Source organism: Bos indicus, chromosome 4 (assembly GCF_029378745.1).
Source record: "Bos indicus isolate NIAB-ARS_2022 breed Sahiwal x Tharparkar chromosome 4, NIAB-ARS_B.indTharparkar_mat_pri_1.0, whole genome shotgun sequence".
In the NCBI taxonomy this organism is placed as follows: domain Eukaryota; kingdom Metazoa; phylum Chordata; class Mammalia; order Artiodactyla; family Bovidae; genus Bos; species Bos indicus.
Genome location: NC_091763.1, coordinates 64102856 through 64115600, shown reverse-complemented (window position 1 = coordinate 64115600; position 12745 = coordinate 64102856). Strand labels below are relative to the sequence as shown.

Here is a 12745-nt window from a genome sequence, read left to right as displayed (position 1 = left end):
ACCTTTTTTATACTATGTTTGAGGCAAGTTAATAAAATTTTTTCAGACCGCACTTAACTCTGAGCAATGAAACTGAATCTGGCTAAGGGATTATACAGATACATATATAAGTTTTTTTTTTGACTTGGGCTAAGGCAGTGGCACCCCACTCCAGTACTCTTGCCTGGAAAATCCCATGGATGGAGGAGCCTGGTAGGCTACAGTCCATGGGGTCGTGAAGAGTCGGACATGACTGAGCAACTTCCCTTTCACTTTTCACTTTCATGCATTGGAGAAGGAAATGGCAACCCACTCCAGTGTTCTTGCCTGGAGAATCCCAGGGACGGGGGAGCCTGGTGGGCTGCCGTCTATGGGGTCGCATAGAGTCGGACACGACTGAAGCGACTTAGCAGTAGCAGCAGCAGAGACTATTTAAAATATATGGGAGATAGTGCATAGGTTATAATTAAACTATTTACCATTTTATAAAAGGGCCTTGAGCATCCTTGGAGTTTGGTATTCAAGGGAGTGGGAACCAGCCGCCCAAGGATAGTGAGTGACTATTGCACATTCTTAAAGAGAGAGGACTGTTCCTTATTTCTTTAAAAGGTTACCTGTCCACCTGTGTTCTCTATCCCCAGCCTTCCTATCTTCTCTAGTACTCAGCTTGATTGATTATTCCCTTTCCTCCTCTCATTTCATTAAGCATTCTCACTGTCCTGCCTGCCAAAATGGTCACGTTGCCAACCGCTCAAAACCTAAGCAAAAAACAACATACGCTGAAGGCATGAGTATTTTTGCATTTAATAGTCACTTTCTGGTCTTCTTCACTTTGTTGTTCTTTTAGTGGCTGTCTAACGCACATAGCTTTGAGTTCAACATGTGACCTGTGCAGACTGACACTGCTGACTCTGACCCTTCTTTTTGGTAATGCGTTCTCTTTTCCCACATCTGAGATCTCTGTTTTCTTCACTGAACACCCGTTATTTGTCAGTATTCTCAAGGTTTCTCTTTTCATCCTGCTGCAAAGTTTTGGATGAGAAATCATAACCATTTTCACTATTACTGCCAAGAAGTTAGACATTTCAGAAAGTACTGGTGCTAATCCCAATCTAGCTTCTCAATTCCAGCACTACACTTTCAGTTGCTGTTGCTAATAATAGCAACAGGTAAAGTACATACTGTATATTACTATGGGCCACTATATGGCAATAATTGCTTTTCAAAGCTCTTTACTTAATGTAACTAATTTATGGACATTTCTACTTGGCTAAACAGGACAAAGTGAATTTGCTCCACTTTGTCCCTGTCTGCTCTCTCTCTCCCCCTTTTGATCTTGGCTAATAATGTAGCCGTTATTACCATTTAGTTTGCAATCCCCACAATGTGATTAATCTCTTTAATGATCCTAAATAATGATAAGCTCCCAAATGATAGCAATTATGCCCACTGTGTTATTTCATGTAACTTCATAACTACCCCATGAAGTAGGCAGTATTATGATCTTCCAATTAATAGGTGAGCAGGGTCAGAGAAGTTAAAAAGCCGGCTCAAGATCACATAGCTTGATAGATGAGAAAGCCTAGATTCCGCGCTAGGTTTGTATGAGTCCAGAGTTTGTACTGCCAAGTCCTGTTGATTTTATCTCTGAAATGTTCATCCTCTGAGCTCTCATTTTCTAGTCTAGGCTCTAATCATCTTTCACAAGGAATACTGCCAACATCCTCCTAAATTATTTCCTTTTTTCCAGGCACTCCCCTTTCACCTTATCCTAAGTGATCTTTATAAAATAAATTTTTGAACATGCAATTATCCTGTCCAACTACCTTTCATGGCTCCCCACTGCCTAAAAAATAAAGGGCAAACTGTTTGGAATGGCTTTACAACATTCCTTTACACTTTGTCTCCTTGTCCACATTCCCTATCTCTTCCTTCCAAACACACATCTGTATATTATGCTGCAGCCACAATACTACTTGTCCTTATGCCTGAATTAATATTACACATTATGTATATTTAAAGATTATGGCTTCATTGTGGATTTTGTGAAAGCACTGACTTTTTTTTACCTCTACTTGGTTTAGAAGAGAAGTGATAGACCAATGCACAGTCCAAGTACATACAAGAAGGTATGGCAATGTGGGGTTTTTTCCCCCACACATATATTATACATTTTTGGTTTGGAACAAAAGGAAGCCACCAATGTTTTCTATGCAGGATAGCAACATAAACAAAATGAAAAATTTGAGATTAACAACATTTGCTCTTATGAGTACAGAAATGGAGAAAAGACTGCAATAATAATCTAAGACTAATTTAATCCTAGCAATAAGCAAAACTATTGGCATAAGAAACATGTGGGGAATTAACATTTTTTAAACTTTTATTTATGAAAGAATATTTTTGTATTCAGCCCAGGGCCAAGAGCAAAGATTGGGACAAATAGTTTCTGTGCTCAATTAGAACATAAAGTTGAAGCTACGTATTCTCAGACATGAACCTAAAATTACATTATTTAGTACAGTGGTAAACTGTCCTCTGATCTGTCAATACTAGATCCTAGAAGTTCATGTGTGTAGTATATTATTGGGAGTATACACAGGACTATTCACTCCAGTAAGTACCAAAGAATGCAACTCACTGAGAAAAATTGTCTTGATGAGTGGGCTCTAACTAAAACACAAAACATCCCTAACTTTGGAGCAAATATTGCCTATAATGCACCTCAAATGGAATTCTTCAAATACTGTCTTACAATAAAATTGGAAATAAATTTCTAAAACGTTATGTAAGAGGTTTGGTGGGGGGGGGGGGGGGGGGGGGGAATGAACACAAAGATACTTCCCAGCAGTTTGAGACAGGAAGGAGTAACATTTCAAATACAAAATAAACTATTCTGAGCTCCAACTGGGTTAACTGTCATTTCTTTAACCACGGACAAGTTACATCTTGTCATAACCGAGCTCATCCTGGCCATGATGCAAAAACCACCGTCAGAATGGGATTGTTGCAACGGTTTGACCCGGGATGCCAGGAGGACGGCGAAACATCCCCAGGAAGTTCCATTTCTTGAAAAAGCGGGTGTTGCTGCGGGAGGTAGTTTTTTCCCGAATTACCTATTTGCTGCCTTTTTGTTTCAAATAGACATAACTAAGCCCACGGGAAGCCGAGCGCTGCCGTCAAGGGTCCAGACCAGGTCATCGGGCCCGCGGGGTCGTCCCAGGCGGGACGAACGGGTCCCCAGTGGGCCCCCAGCATTCCAGCAGAGGTCGGCGCGGGAAGGCGAGGCCGGACGGACCACCCCGACCCCTCACGCGCCCCGGCACGACAAGCCCCCACACTCACCATTTCGATGATCTTGGTCTTCCGGCCTGTCTTTCTCTTCAAGGTGAATATGTACTGGGCCAGCACCACCCCCGCCACCAGGGCGCACACGCTGGCGCTCGCTACCGCGCCCACCCTCGCCACCGCCGCTCGATCCATGGACCTGGCCTCTTTTGCCTCGCGGTTCGAGAAGAGGTCGCTGGGTGGCCACCGGCCTCAGAAACGCCGGCCGGTGGACAAGCCTGGACGCCCCGCCCCTCCTGCACGAGCCCCGCCCCCAGGGAGGCCCAACCCACGAGGGCCCAGGGGCGGGAAGCTGGAGGGAGCAGGAGGAACTCGCCTGCACCGGAAGCCAAGGTGGGGAAGAGGGTCTTCTCAGAACCCGGGTCCGAGGAACTGCTCAAGGACAGAAAAGGGGAACTGATCGAAATCTCTCCCTCTGCTAATGAGGACCAGGCAGTGGTTCATTCCAGCCCCGCCACAAGAAATCTGATGCCAACCACACTCAAAAATAATTCTCGGCCTTCCACCCTCCTCTCATACTCAGGACTACAACCCCCAGAAGGCTTCTGGGGCGTTGCTATCTGACTTGCGCAGTAGCTTGGCTGTAAAGTGCTACGACAAGCTGCAGGGTGCAGCAAAGGTAACAAGGGAGTAAGTAAAAAGCAATCTGCAGAATATGAGAAAATACTTGCAAACTGTTTAATTGACAAGGGGTTAATATCCAGTTTATGTTAAAAATGTCAACAACAACAAAACCCATTAAAAAATAGGCAAAAGACTTGAATAGACAATTTTTGGTAAAGAAGCTTATGAAGCTTATCAATATCATTAATCATCAGGAAAATGAAAATCAAAACCACAATGAAGTATCACTTCACCCAAGTTAGGACAATCACTGTCAAAAAGACCAGAAAATTAAAAATGTTGGTGAGGATGTGAAGAATTGGAACCCTTGTGCACTGTTGGTGGAAATGTAAATTTGTGCAGCCACTGTGGGAAAAGTGTGGAAGTTCCTCAAGAAATTAAAAATAGAATTACCATATGATCCAGCAATCCTATGTCAGGGTATATATCCAAAAGAATCGGAAGTAGACTCTCACAGAAATTTTAGCCCTCCCGTGTTCATTGCAGCACTATTCACAATAGCCAAGATGTGGAAGCAACCGAAATGCCCATCAAAAGATGAACTGATAAGAAAATGTGGGATACATCAAATGTAATACTATTCAGGTCAGTAGGTGCCCAATATGCTACTGGAGATCAGTGGTGAAATAACTCCAGAAAGAATGAAGGGATGGAGCCAAAGCAAAAACAATACCCAGTTGTGGATGTGACTGGTGATAGAAGCAAGGTCCAATGCTCTAAAGAGCAATATTGCATAGGAACCTGGAATGTTAGGTCCATGAATCAAGGCAAATTGGAAGTGGTCAAACAGGAGATGGCAAGAATGAACGTTGACATTCTAGGAATCAGCGGACTAAAATGGTCTGGAATGGGTGAATTTAACTCAGATGACCATTGTATCTACTACTGTGGGCAGGAATCCCTTAGAAGAAATGGAGTAGCCATCACAGTCGACAAAAGAGTCCGAAATGCAGTACTTGGATGCGATCTCAAAAACGACAGAATGATCTCTGTTCATTTCCAAGGCAAACCATTCAATATCACAGTAATCCAAGTCTGTGCCCCAACCAGTAACGCTGAAGAAGCTGAAGTTGAACGGTTCTATGAAGACCTACAAGACCTTTTAGAACTAACACCCCAAAAACATGTCCTTTTCATTATAGGGGAATGGAATGCAAAAGTAGGAAGTCAAGAAACACCTGGATTAACAGGCAAATTTGGCCTTGGAATACGGAATGAAGCAGGGCAAAGGCTAATAGAGTTTTGCCAAGAGAACGCATTGGTCATAGCAAACAGCCTCTTCCGACAACACAAGAGAAGACTCTACACATGGACATCACCAGATGGTCAACACCGAAATCAGACTGATTATATTCTTTGCAGCCAAAGATGGAGAAGCTCTATTCAGTCAGCAAAAACAAGACAGGTAGCTGACTGTGGCTCAGATCATGAGATCCTTATTGCCAAATTCAGACTTAGACTGAAGAAAGTAGGGAAAGCCACTAGACCATTCAGGTATGACCTAAATCAAATCCCTTATGATTATACAGTGGAAATGAGAAATATATTTAAGGGAATAGATCTGATAGATAGAGTGCCTGATGAACTATGGACTGAGATTCGTGACATTGTACAGGAAACAGGGATCAAGACCATCCCCATGGAAAAGAAATGCAAAAGAGTAAAATGGCTGTCTGGGGAGGCCTTACAAATAGCTGTGAAAATGAGAGAAGCAAAAAGCAAAGGACAAAAGGAAAGATACAAGCATCTGAATGCAGAGTTCCAAAGAATAGCAAGAAGAGACAAGAAAGACTTCCTCAGGAATCAATGCAAAGAAATAGAGGAAAACAACAGAATGGGGAAGACTAGAGATCTCTTCAAGAAAATTAGAGATACCAAGGGAACATTTTATGCAAAGATGGGGTCGGTAAAAGACAGAAATGGTATGGACCTAACAGAAGCAGAAGATATTAAGAAGAGGTGGCAAGAATACACAGAAGAACTGTACAAAAAAGATCTTCACTACCAAGATAATCACAATGGTGTGATCACTCACTTAGAGCCAGACATCCTGGAATGTGAAGTCAAGTGGGCCTTAGAAAGCATCACTATGAACAAAGCTAGTGGAGGTGATGGAATTCCAGTTGAGCTATTTCATATCCTGAAAGATGATGCTGTGAAAGTGGTGCACTCAACATGCCAGAAAATTTGGAAAACTCAGCAGTGGCCACAAGGACTGGAAAAGGTCAGTTTTCATTCCAGTCCCAAAGAAAGGCAATGCCAAAGACTGCTCAAACTACCACACAATTGCACTCATCTTACATGCTAGTAAAGTAATGCTCAAAATTCTCCAAGCCAGGCTTCAGCAATACATGAGCCGTGAACTTCCAGATGTTCAAGCTGGTTTTAGAAAAGGCAGAGGAACCAGAGATCAAATTGCCAACATCTGCTGGATCATGGAAAAACCAAGAGAGTTCCAGAAAAACATCTATTTCTGCTTTATTGACTATGCCAAAGCCTTTGACTGTGTGGATCACAATAAACTGTGGAAAATTCTGAAAGAGATGGGAATACCAGACCACCTGATCTGCCTCTTGAGAAACCTGTATGCAGGTCAGGAAGCAACAGTTAGAACTGGACATGGAACAACAGACTGGTTCCAAATAGAAAAGGAGTACGTCAAGGCTGTCTGCAGCCTTGAAATTAAAATACGCTTATTCCTTGGAAGGAAAGTTATGACCAACCTAGATAGCATATTCAAAAGCAGAGACATCACTTTGCCAACAAAGGTCCGTCTGGTCAAGGCTATGGTTTTTCCTGTGGTCGTGTATGGATGTGAGAGTTGGACTGTGAAGAAGTCTGAGCGCTAAAGCATTGATGCTTTTGAACTGTGGTGTTGGAGAAGACTCTTGAGAGTCCCTTGGACTGCAAGGAGATCCAACCAGTCCATTCTGAAGGAGATCAGCCCTGGGATTTCTTTGGAAGGAATGATGCTAAAGCTGAAACTCCAGTACTTTGGCCACCTCATGTGAAGAGTTGACTCATTGGAAAAGACTCTGATGCTGGGAGAAATTGGGGGCAGGAGGAGAAGGGGACAACAGAGGATGAGATGGCTGGATGGCATCACTGACTCAATGGACGTGGGTCTGAGTGAACTCTGGGAGTTGGTGATGGACAGGGAGGCCTGGCATGCTGCGATTCATGGGGTTGCAAAGAGTTGGAAACGACTGAGCGACTGAACTGAACTGAACTGAACTGAAGGCTGTATATTGTCACCCTGCTTATTTAACTTATATGCAGAGTACATCATGAGAAACGCTGGGCTGGAAGAAGCACAAGCTGGAATCAAGATTGCCAGGAGAAATATTAATAACCTCAGATATGCAGATGACACCACCCTTATGGCAGAAAGTGAAGAGGAACTAAAAAGCCTCTTGATGAAAGTGAAAGAGGAGAGTGAAGAAGTTGGCTTAAAGCTCAACATTCAGAAAACTAAGATCGTGGCATCTGATCCCATTGCTTCATGGGAAGTCGATGGGGAAATATTGGAAACAGTGTCAGACTTTATTTTTTGGGGCTCCAAAATCACCGCAGATGGTTACTGCAGCCATGAAAGTAAAAGACACTTACTCCTCCGAAGAAAAGTTATGACCAACCTAGATAGCATATTCAAAAGCAGAGACATTACTTTGCCAACAAAGGTCCATCTAGTCAAGGCTATGGTTTTTCCAGTGGTCATGTATGAATGTGAGAGTTGGACTGTGAAGAAAGCTGAGTGCCAAAGAATTGATGCTTTTGAACTTTGGTGTTGGAGAAGACTCCTGAGAGTCCCTTGGACTGCAAGGAGATTCAACCAGTCCATCCTAAAGGAGATCAGCCCTGGGTGTTCTTTGGAAAGAATGATGCTAAAGCTGAAACTCCAGTACTTTGGCCACCTCACGTGAAGAGTTGACTCATTGGAAAAGACTCTGATGATGGGAGGGATTGGGGGCAGGAGGAGAAGGGGACGACAGAGGATGAGATGGCTGGATGGCATCATTGACTCGATGTACGTGAGTTTGAGTGAACTCCAGGAGTTGGTGACAGACAGGGAGGCCTGGCATGTTGCTATTTATGGGGTCGCAAAGAATCGGACACGACTGAGTGACTGAACTGAACTGAACTGAATACTATTCAACCTTTAAACAGAGGCGAATTCTGCAGTATTTGAGAACACGAATGAATCTTGAAGACCTCATATACGTGAAATAAGCCAGTCATAAAAAAGACAAGTGCTGAATTATTCTACTTATATGAATAGTCAGACTCTAAGAAACAGAAAGTATAATAGTGGTTGTGGGGTTTGAGGAAGAGGAAATGATGGGGTTGTTCAACTGAGTATTGAGTTGTTTCAGTTTTGCAAGATGAGAAATTCCAGAGATCTGTTGCAGAACTGTGTGTCTCCAGTTAACACTACTGTACTATGCCTTTAAAAATTACGTTGGTAAATTTTATGTTATATGTTTCATACCACGCACATAAAAAAGTTGCTACGGCAACAGAGCAGAGAGGGCTTGAAGTTAGGCTGGAGCAAGTAGGTGTTTTTTCCTTTTCTGCTGCATTCCAATCAATCATCGCCTCTTCCATCATTTTCCTTTCTGGTAGCATGACTTGTTTTCACCTGCCTGGTCTCTTTCAAGGACTCTTTCTGCAGTTTCCCTGCTTGTCTCTGGGGATGACAGGAAGGGGATGCAGGGGAGCTACTTGGGGGAATCACACCAACTCTGTGGAGCTGGTGGTGCTACTCGGTGAGGCTGTCTCTTTGCCCAGGGCTTGGAAAAAGTTGGAACAGGAGAACAAGAGGGAGCAGTAAGGGTTGCTTTTCTCTGCACCCTCCACTCTTGCTCCAGCCCTGGGACCCTGGCAGTTGTTCTGCTTGAAGGGAAAATTGTGGAAAGAGAGTTCTTAGAAAGGTGGGATAGAGCTTATCTGAGCAGCCATCTGGTGAGAAAACAAATCTGGAATTAACCAGTGGGTGCGTGAATGCCTTTTGTAGAACTGGGAAACAGATGTTGGCTACTATCAGTTCATATGTTTGATTTCTCTGTTGTTGTTTTTAACTCTTTAAGTATGCAAATCTGTTTTTCTATAAATTATTGTCCATAATGATGTATGATGTTACTTGGGATGGTAAGAATACATGAAGGAATTTAATGTAAATTTATGAATTTTTGCTGTGCACAACGTTTCACTCTGCTCTGATAGGATAACTGGCATAGTCTTGGCTTGAAGTAGTTAAGTAGTATTCTTGTGAGGAAGAACTATTTGGTGGATGTAGGTTTAAAATCTTCCCCCACTAACACTGTTAAAAATTAAAACAATGCAAAGAAAAACTAAAAACACACTGCTGAGACTTGCTCTCTCATTTCTTTGCATATTAAGTCGTGGGATAGCGACAGTAAGCAGGAATCTAAAGAGCAGGACGAAAGTATGCAGAAGAAAGGTTCTGTCATTAGCTGTGACTTAGGGGAGTCATGCGATATCTCTGGGCTTTGCTTTCTTATCCTGCAAAAGGAAAAAACCAAATGATTTTGGACGCCTTTTAGCTATTAAAGTCTTTGATTAGAGAGTAATGGTCTTTTTCATGCCCTGGAAGATAACTTGGCAGAGGTCTAGGAAAAAGAAGAGGAAGTCCTGCTATAAAGAAACATCCACTGAGGAAATCAAGTGTTAGTTCAACCAGTGCTTCTCAAACGTTCGGGTGAATGCGAACCACCTGGGGATGTTGTCTGGGGAGAGGCCAAGATTCCACATTTCTTTTTGAAAGGTATTTATTTATTTTTATCTATTTATTTGGTTGCACCAGGTCTTCGTTGTGGCACTCGGGATCTTTGATCTTTGTTGCAGTTTATGGGATCTAGTTCCCCAAGCCCCTTAACCACTGGACCATCAGGGAAGTCCCAAGAGTTCATATTTCTAACAAACTTGGGTGTTGCTGATGCTCCTGGTCTGGACACTATACTTTGAATAGAAAGGAACTAAATGGTGAATGAGGGGCTTTAAGGGACTTTATTGTGCTTAGTCACTCAGACGTGCCTGACTCTTTGTGACCACGGACTATAGCTCATCAGGCTCCTCTGTCCATGGGATTTTTCAGGCAAGAAATACTGGAGCTGCCATTTCCTTTTCTAGGGGATCTTCCCAACCCAGGGATTGAACCCACATCTCCTGTGTTTCCTGCACTGCAGGCAGATTCTTTACCCAATGAGCCATCTGGGAAGTTCTTTAAGGAGTTAACAACTGGAGGGAGGGGTGGATAAATAGAATTGATAGAACAGGAGAAACAAGAAGGAATTAAAGTTTGCCAATGTTATTTTGTCAACAGAAGTAGATCTTCAATTTTATATTTGAAGTCCATGGAAATTATTGTTTGGTATAGAACATTTATAGATAATTTTAGAAAATTAGTTTTGCTTACTGGTGATATTTTTCTCTTCATTTTAGCAATCTGACAGAATTTTTTCACTAACAAAGGTATTTAAGGCCTTTGTCACATTACATCTATTTTTAACCTGATTCAATTACTTCTTGTTTGAAGTTATTTAAATTCAAACAGATGCCATATCTCCTATCTAAGCATTTTGATTTTGTATGTATCATTCAATAGCAGTGATTAAAGAAGAAAAATTCTCTTTCACCATTGCTTGGGTGTCTAATATGTTCTCTAGGCAGGGCCCATGAGGTTTTCTCTTCTGTCTACTTGAGGGGACAATAAGACCTCTTCAGATGTTGGGCAAATCTTCCCTTTCTTTTTCTCTCCTTGAGACTCTTTATGAACTCTTTTTGGTTATGTACACTGTGTGCAAAGGATCACTTACTTGTTGTTAGCCTACTGATTTCTGTCCTTGGCTGTATCTCCAAATGAGCTTGTGCCAGTAAGTCTTCATTCTTTATGATGGGTCAGTAGCATTTGATATAGCAGGTTATTCACTCTTTCTAGATACACTTATAGGTCACAATGATATTATATACACACTAGTGGTTCAGTCGCTAAATCGTGTCTGACTCTTGTGACCCTATGGACTGTAGCCCACCAGGCTCTTCAATCCATGGAATTTTCCAGGCAAGAAAACTGGAGTGGGTTACCATTTCCTTCTCCAGGGGATCTTCACAACCCAGGGATAGAACTCGGGTCTCCTGCATTGCAGGTAGATTCTTTACCTACTGAGCCACCAAGGAAGCCCTTAAACACACATAAACACACACACACACACACACACACACACACACACACACACACACACACTCTGACCATCCCACTTGTGAGATCTTAGTTCCTTGACCAGAGATCGAACCTATCCTTTTGGCAGTGAAAGCGCAGAGTTCTAAGCACCAGACTGCCAGAGAATTCCCTTCTGTGATCACTTTATGGTCACAATATCACCCAAACCTAACCACTGGAAACCACTGATCTAGTCAACATAATGTCCTTGAGATTCATCTAAGTTGTTTTGTGCATCAATACCTCATTTTTTCTCCTGCTGAATTGTTTCCCATGATATGGATATAACAGTTTGTTTAACCATTTTACAATTACACACTGAAGAACATTTGTTTTTTTCCTTGAATGTTGCTTTTTGAAAAACCATGAAAAGGAAACAGCATCAACGACTAACATTTCTTGGAAACTTAATAAACAGTGCCAGGTTCAAGAGTTTTATTGAACTCAATCTCCAGCTCCCACCCCGTCTCCCCAACCCCCCAGGATCAGGTGTGGGACTGAAAATTCCCACCCTTCAAGCACAAATTTGGTTTTTCTGGTGATTAGCTTCCTTCCTTGAATTATCCAGGGAACTCACCTTAGTCACCTTATTAGCACAAATTCTGCAGAGGTAGAAAGAGGCTTGTTATGAATAACAGATGACATCATTTGAGCATGTCCTAACAACAGCACAATTCTTCTGCTGAGATATAAATATCCAGTTGAGAGATTGGACATAGAAATTTGGGTGTGAGCAGTATGCTGGTTATACTGGAAGTCCTGAGAATGTGTGAAAAATGCAGAGGGAAAGAGTGAAATAAGATGAAGAAAATCTAACCTCGAGAATATGAACATTGAAGAGAGAAATTTGGGAGACAGTAAAAGAGTTTAAGAAAGGCCAGTAGAGATGCAACCAGTTAGGCTGGTACCTGGGGGATGAGATTTAGTGATATGAACTGAAAAGTTTCCATGCCATTGAGCAGCAAGTGGTTCATTAGTGTCCTTGGTGAGGGTGGATGAGTGGGCATAATGGTAACAAAATCTGGATTTGCAGTGAGTGAAGGAATAGCAGGTGGAGAAGGCTGAGTGTTTATGATCCTCTATAGGGAAATAGCTGCGAAGGGAGCAAAGGAGAATGATGATTGGGGACAATACAGAGCAATGGGAAGTGGGAGAATAATGTTTCTTTCATGACCCTGAACCCTTATAAGAGAAACTGTTACCTGCCCAATTAATATCTATTCTCTACTCTTAGTCACAGGAACCCAGTTTCTTCCAAGTGGCAATATGTCCAGCTCAAAGACAAGAGTTCACACACATCCTTTCATTGGGGCAACCAAGGAGATAGAACCTGAAGCTGCACGTGTTTTCTATTATAACTTTTTATAACTCTGCAATTTCTGGAAAAACCCAATTTCTACGCAGTACCACAGTCATTCCAAACTGTCGATGCGCCTTAGAAGTACTATTCCTGCCGCCTTCACTACTATCCTATGCCTTTCCTTTCTCTCATGTACAAAGAATACTGTAGGTGCCAGCTTCCCCTTCTCACTGCCCCCCCATCACCCCAGAGAC

At 42.4% G+C, this 12745-nt stretch overlaps 1 protein-coding gene across 3 annotated transcripts in view; it reads right to left on the bottom strand.

Annotated features, from left to right (window-relative positions):
- NT5C3A (5'-nucleotidase, cytosolic IIIA) overlaps positions 1–3569 on the bottom strand; it is a 39049-nt gene extending 35480 nt beyond the window's left edge. The window contains exon 1 of one of the 3 annotated variants that reach the window (XM_019958788.2): positions 3325–3569. In XM_019958788.2, coding sequence (XP_019814347.1) covers positions 3325–3462 — 138 coding nt within the window. In that variant the 5' untranslated portion in view covers positions 3463–3569. The remainder of the gene's footprint in view (positions 1–3324) is intronic. The other 2 variants (XM_019958790.2, XM_070787859.1) reach the window with 2 other exon arrangements.
- Between the last annotated feature and the right edge of the window lie 9176 nt (positions 3570–12745).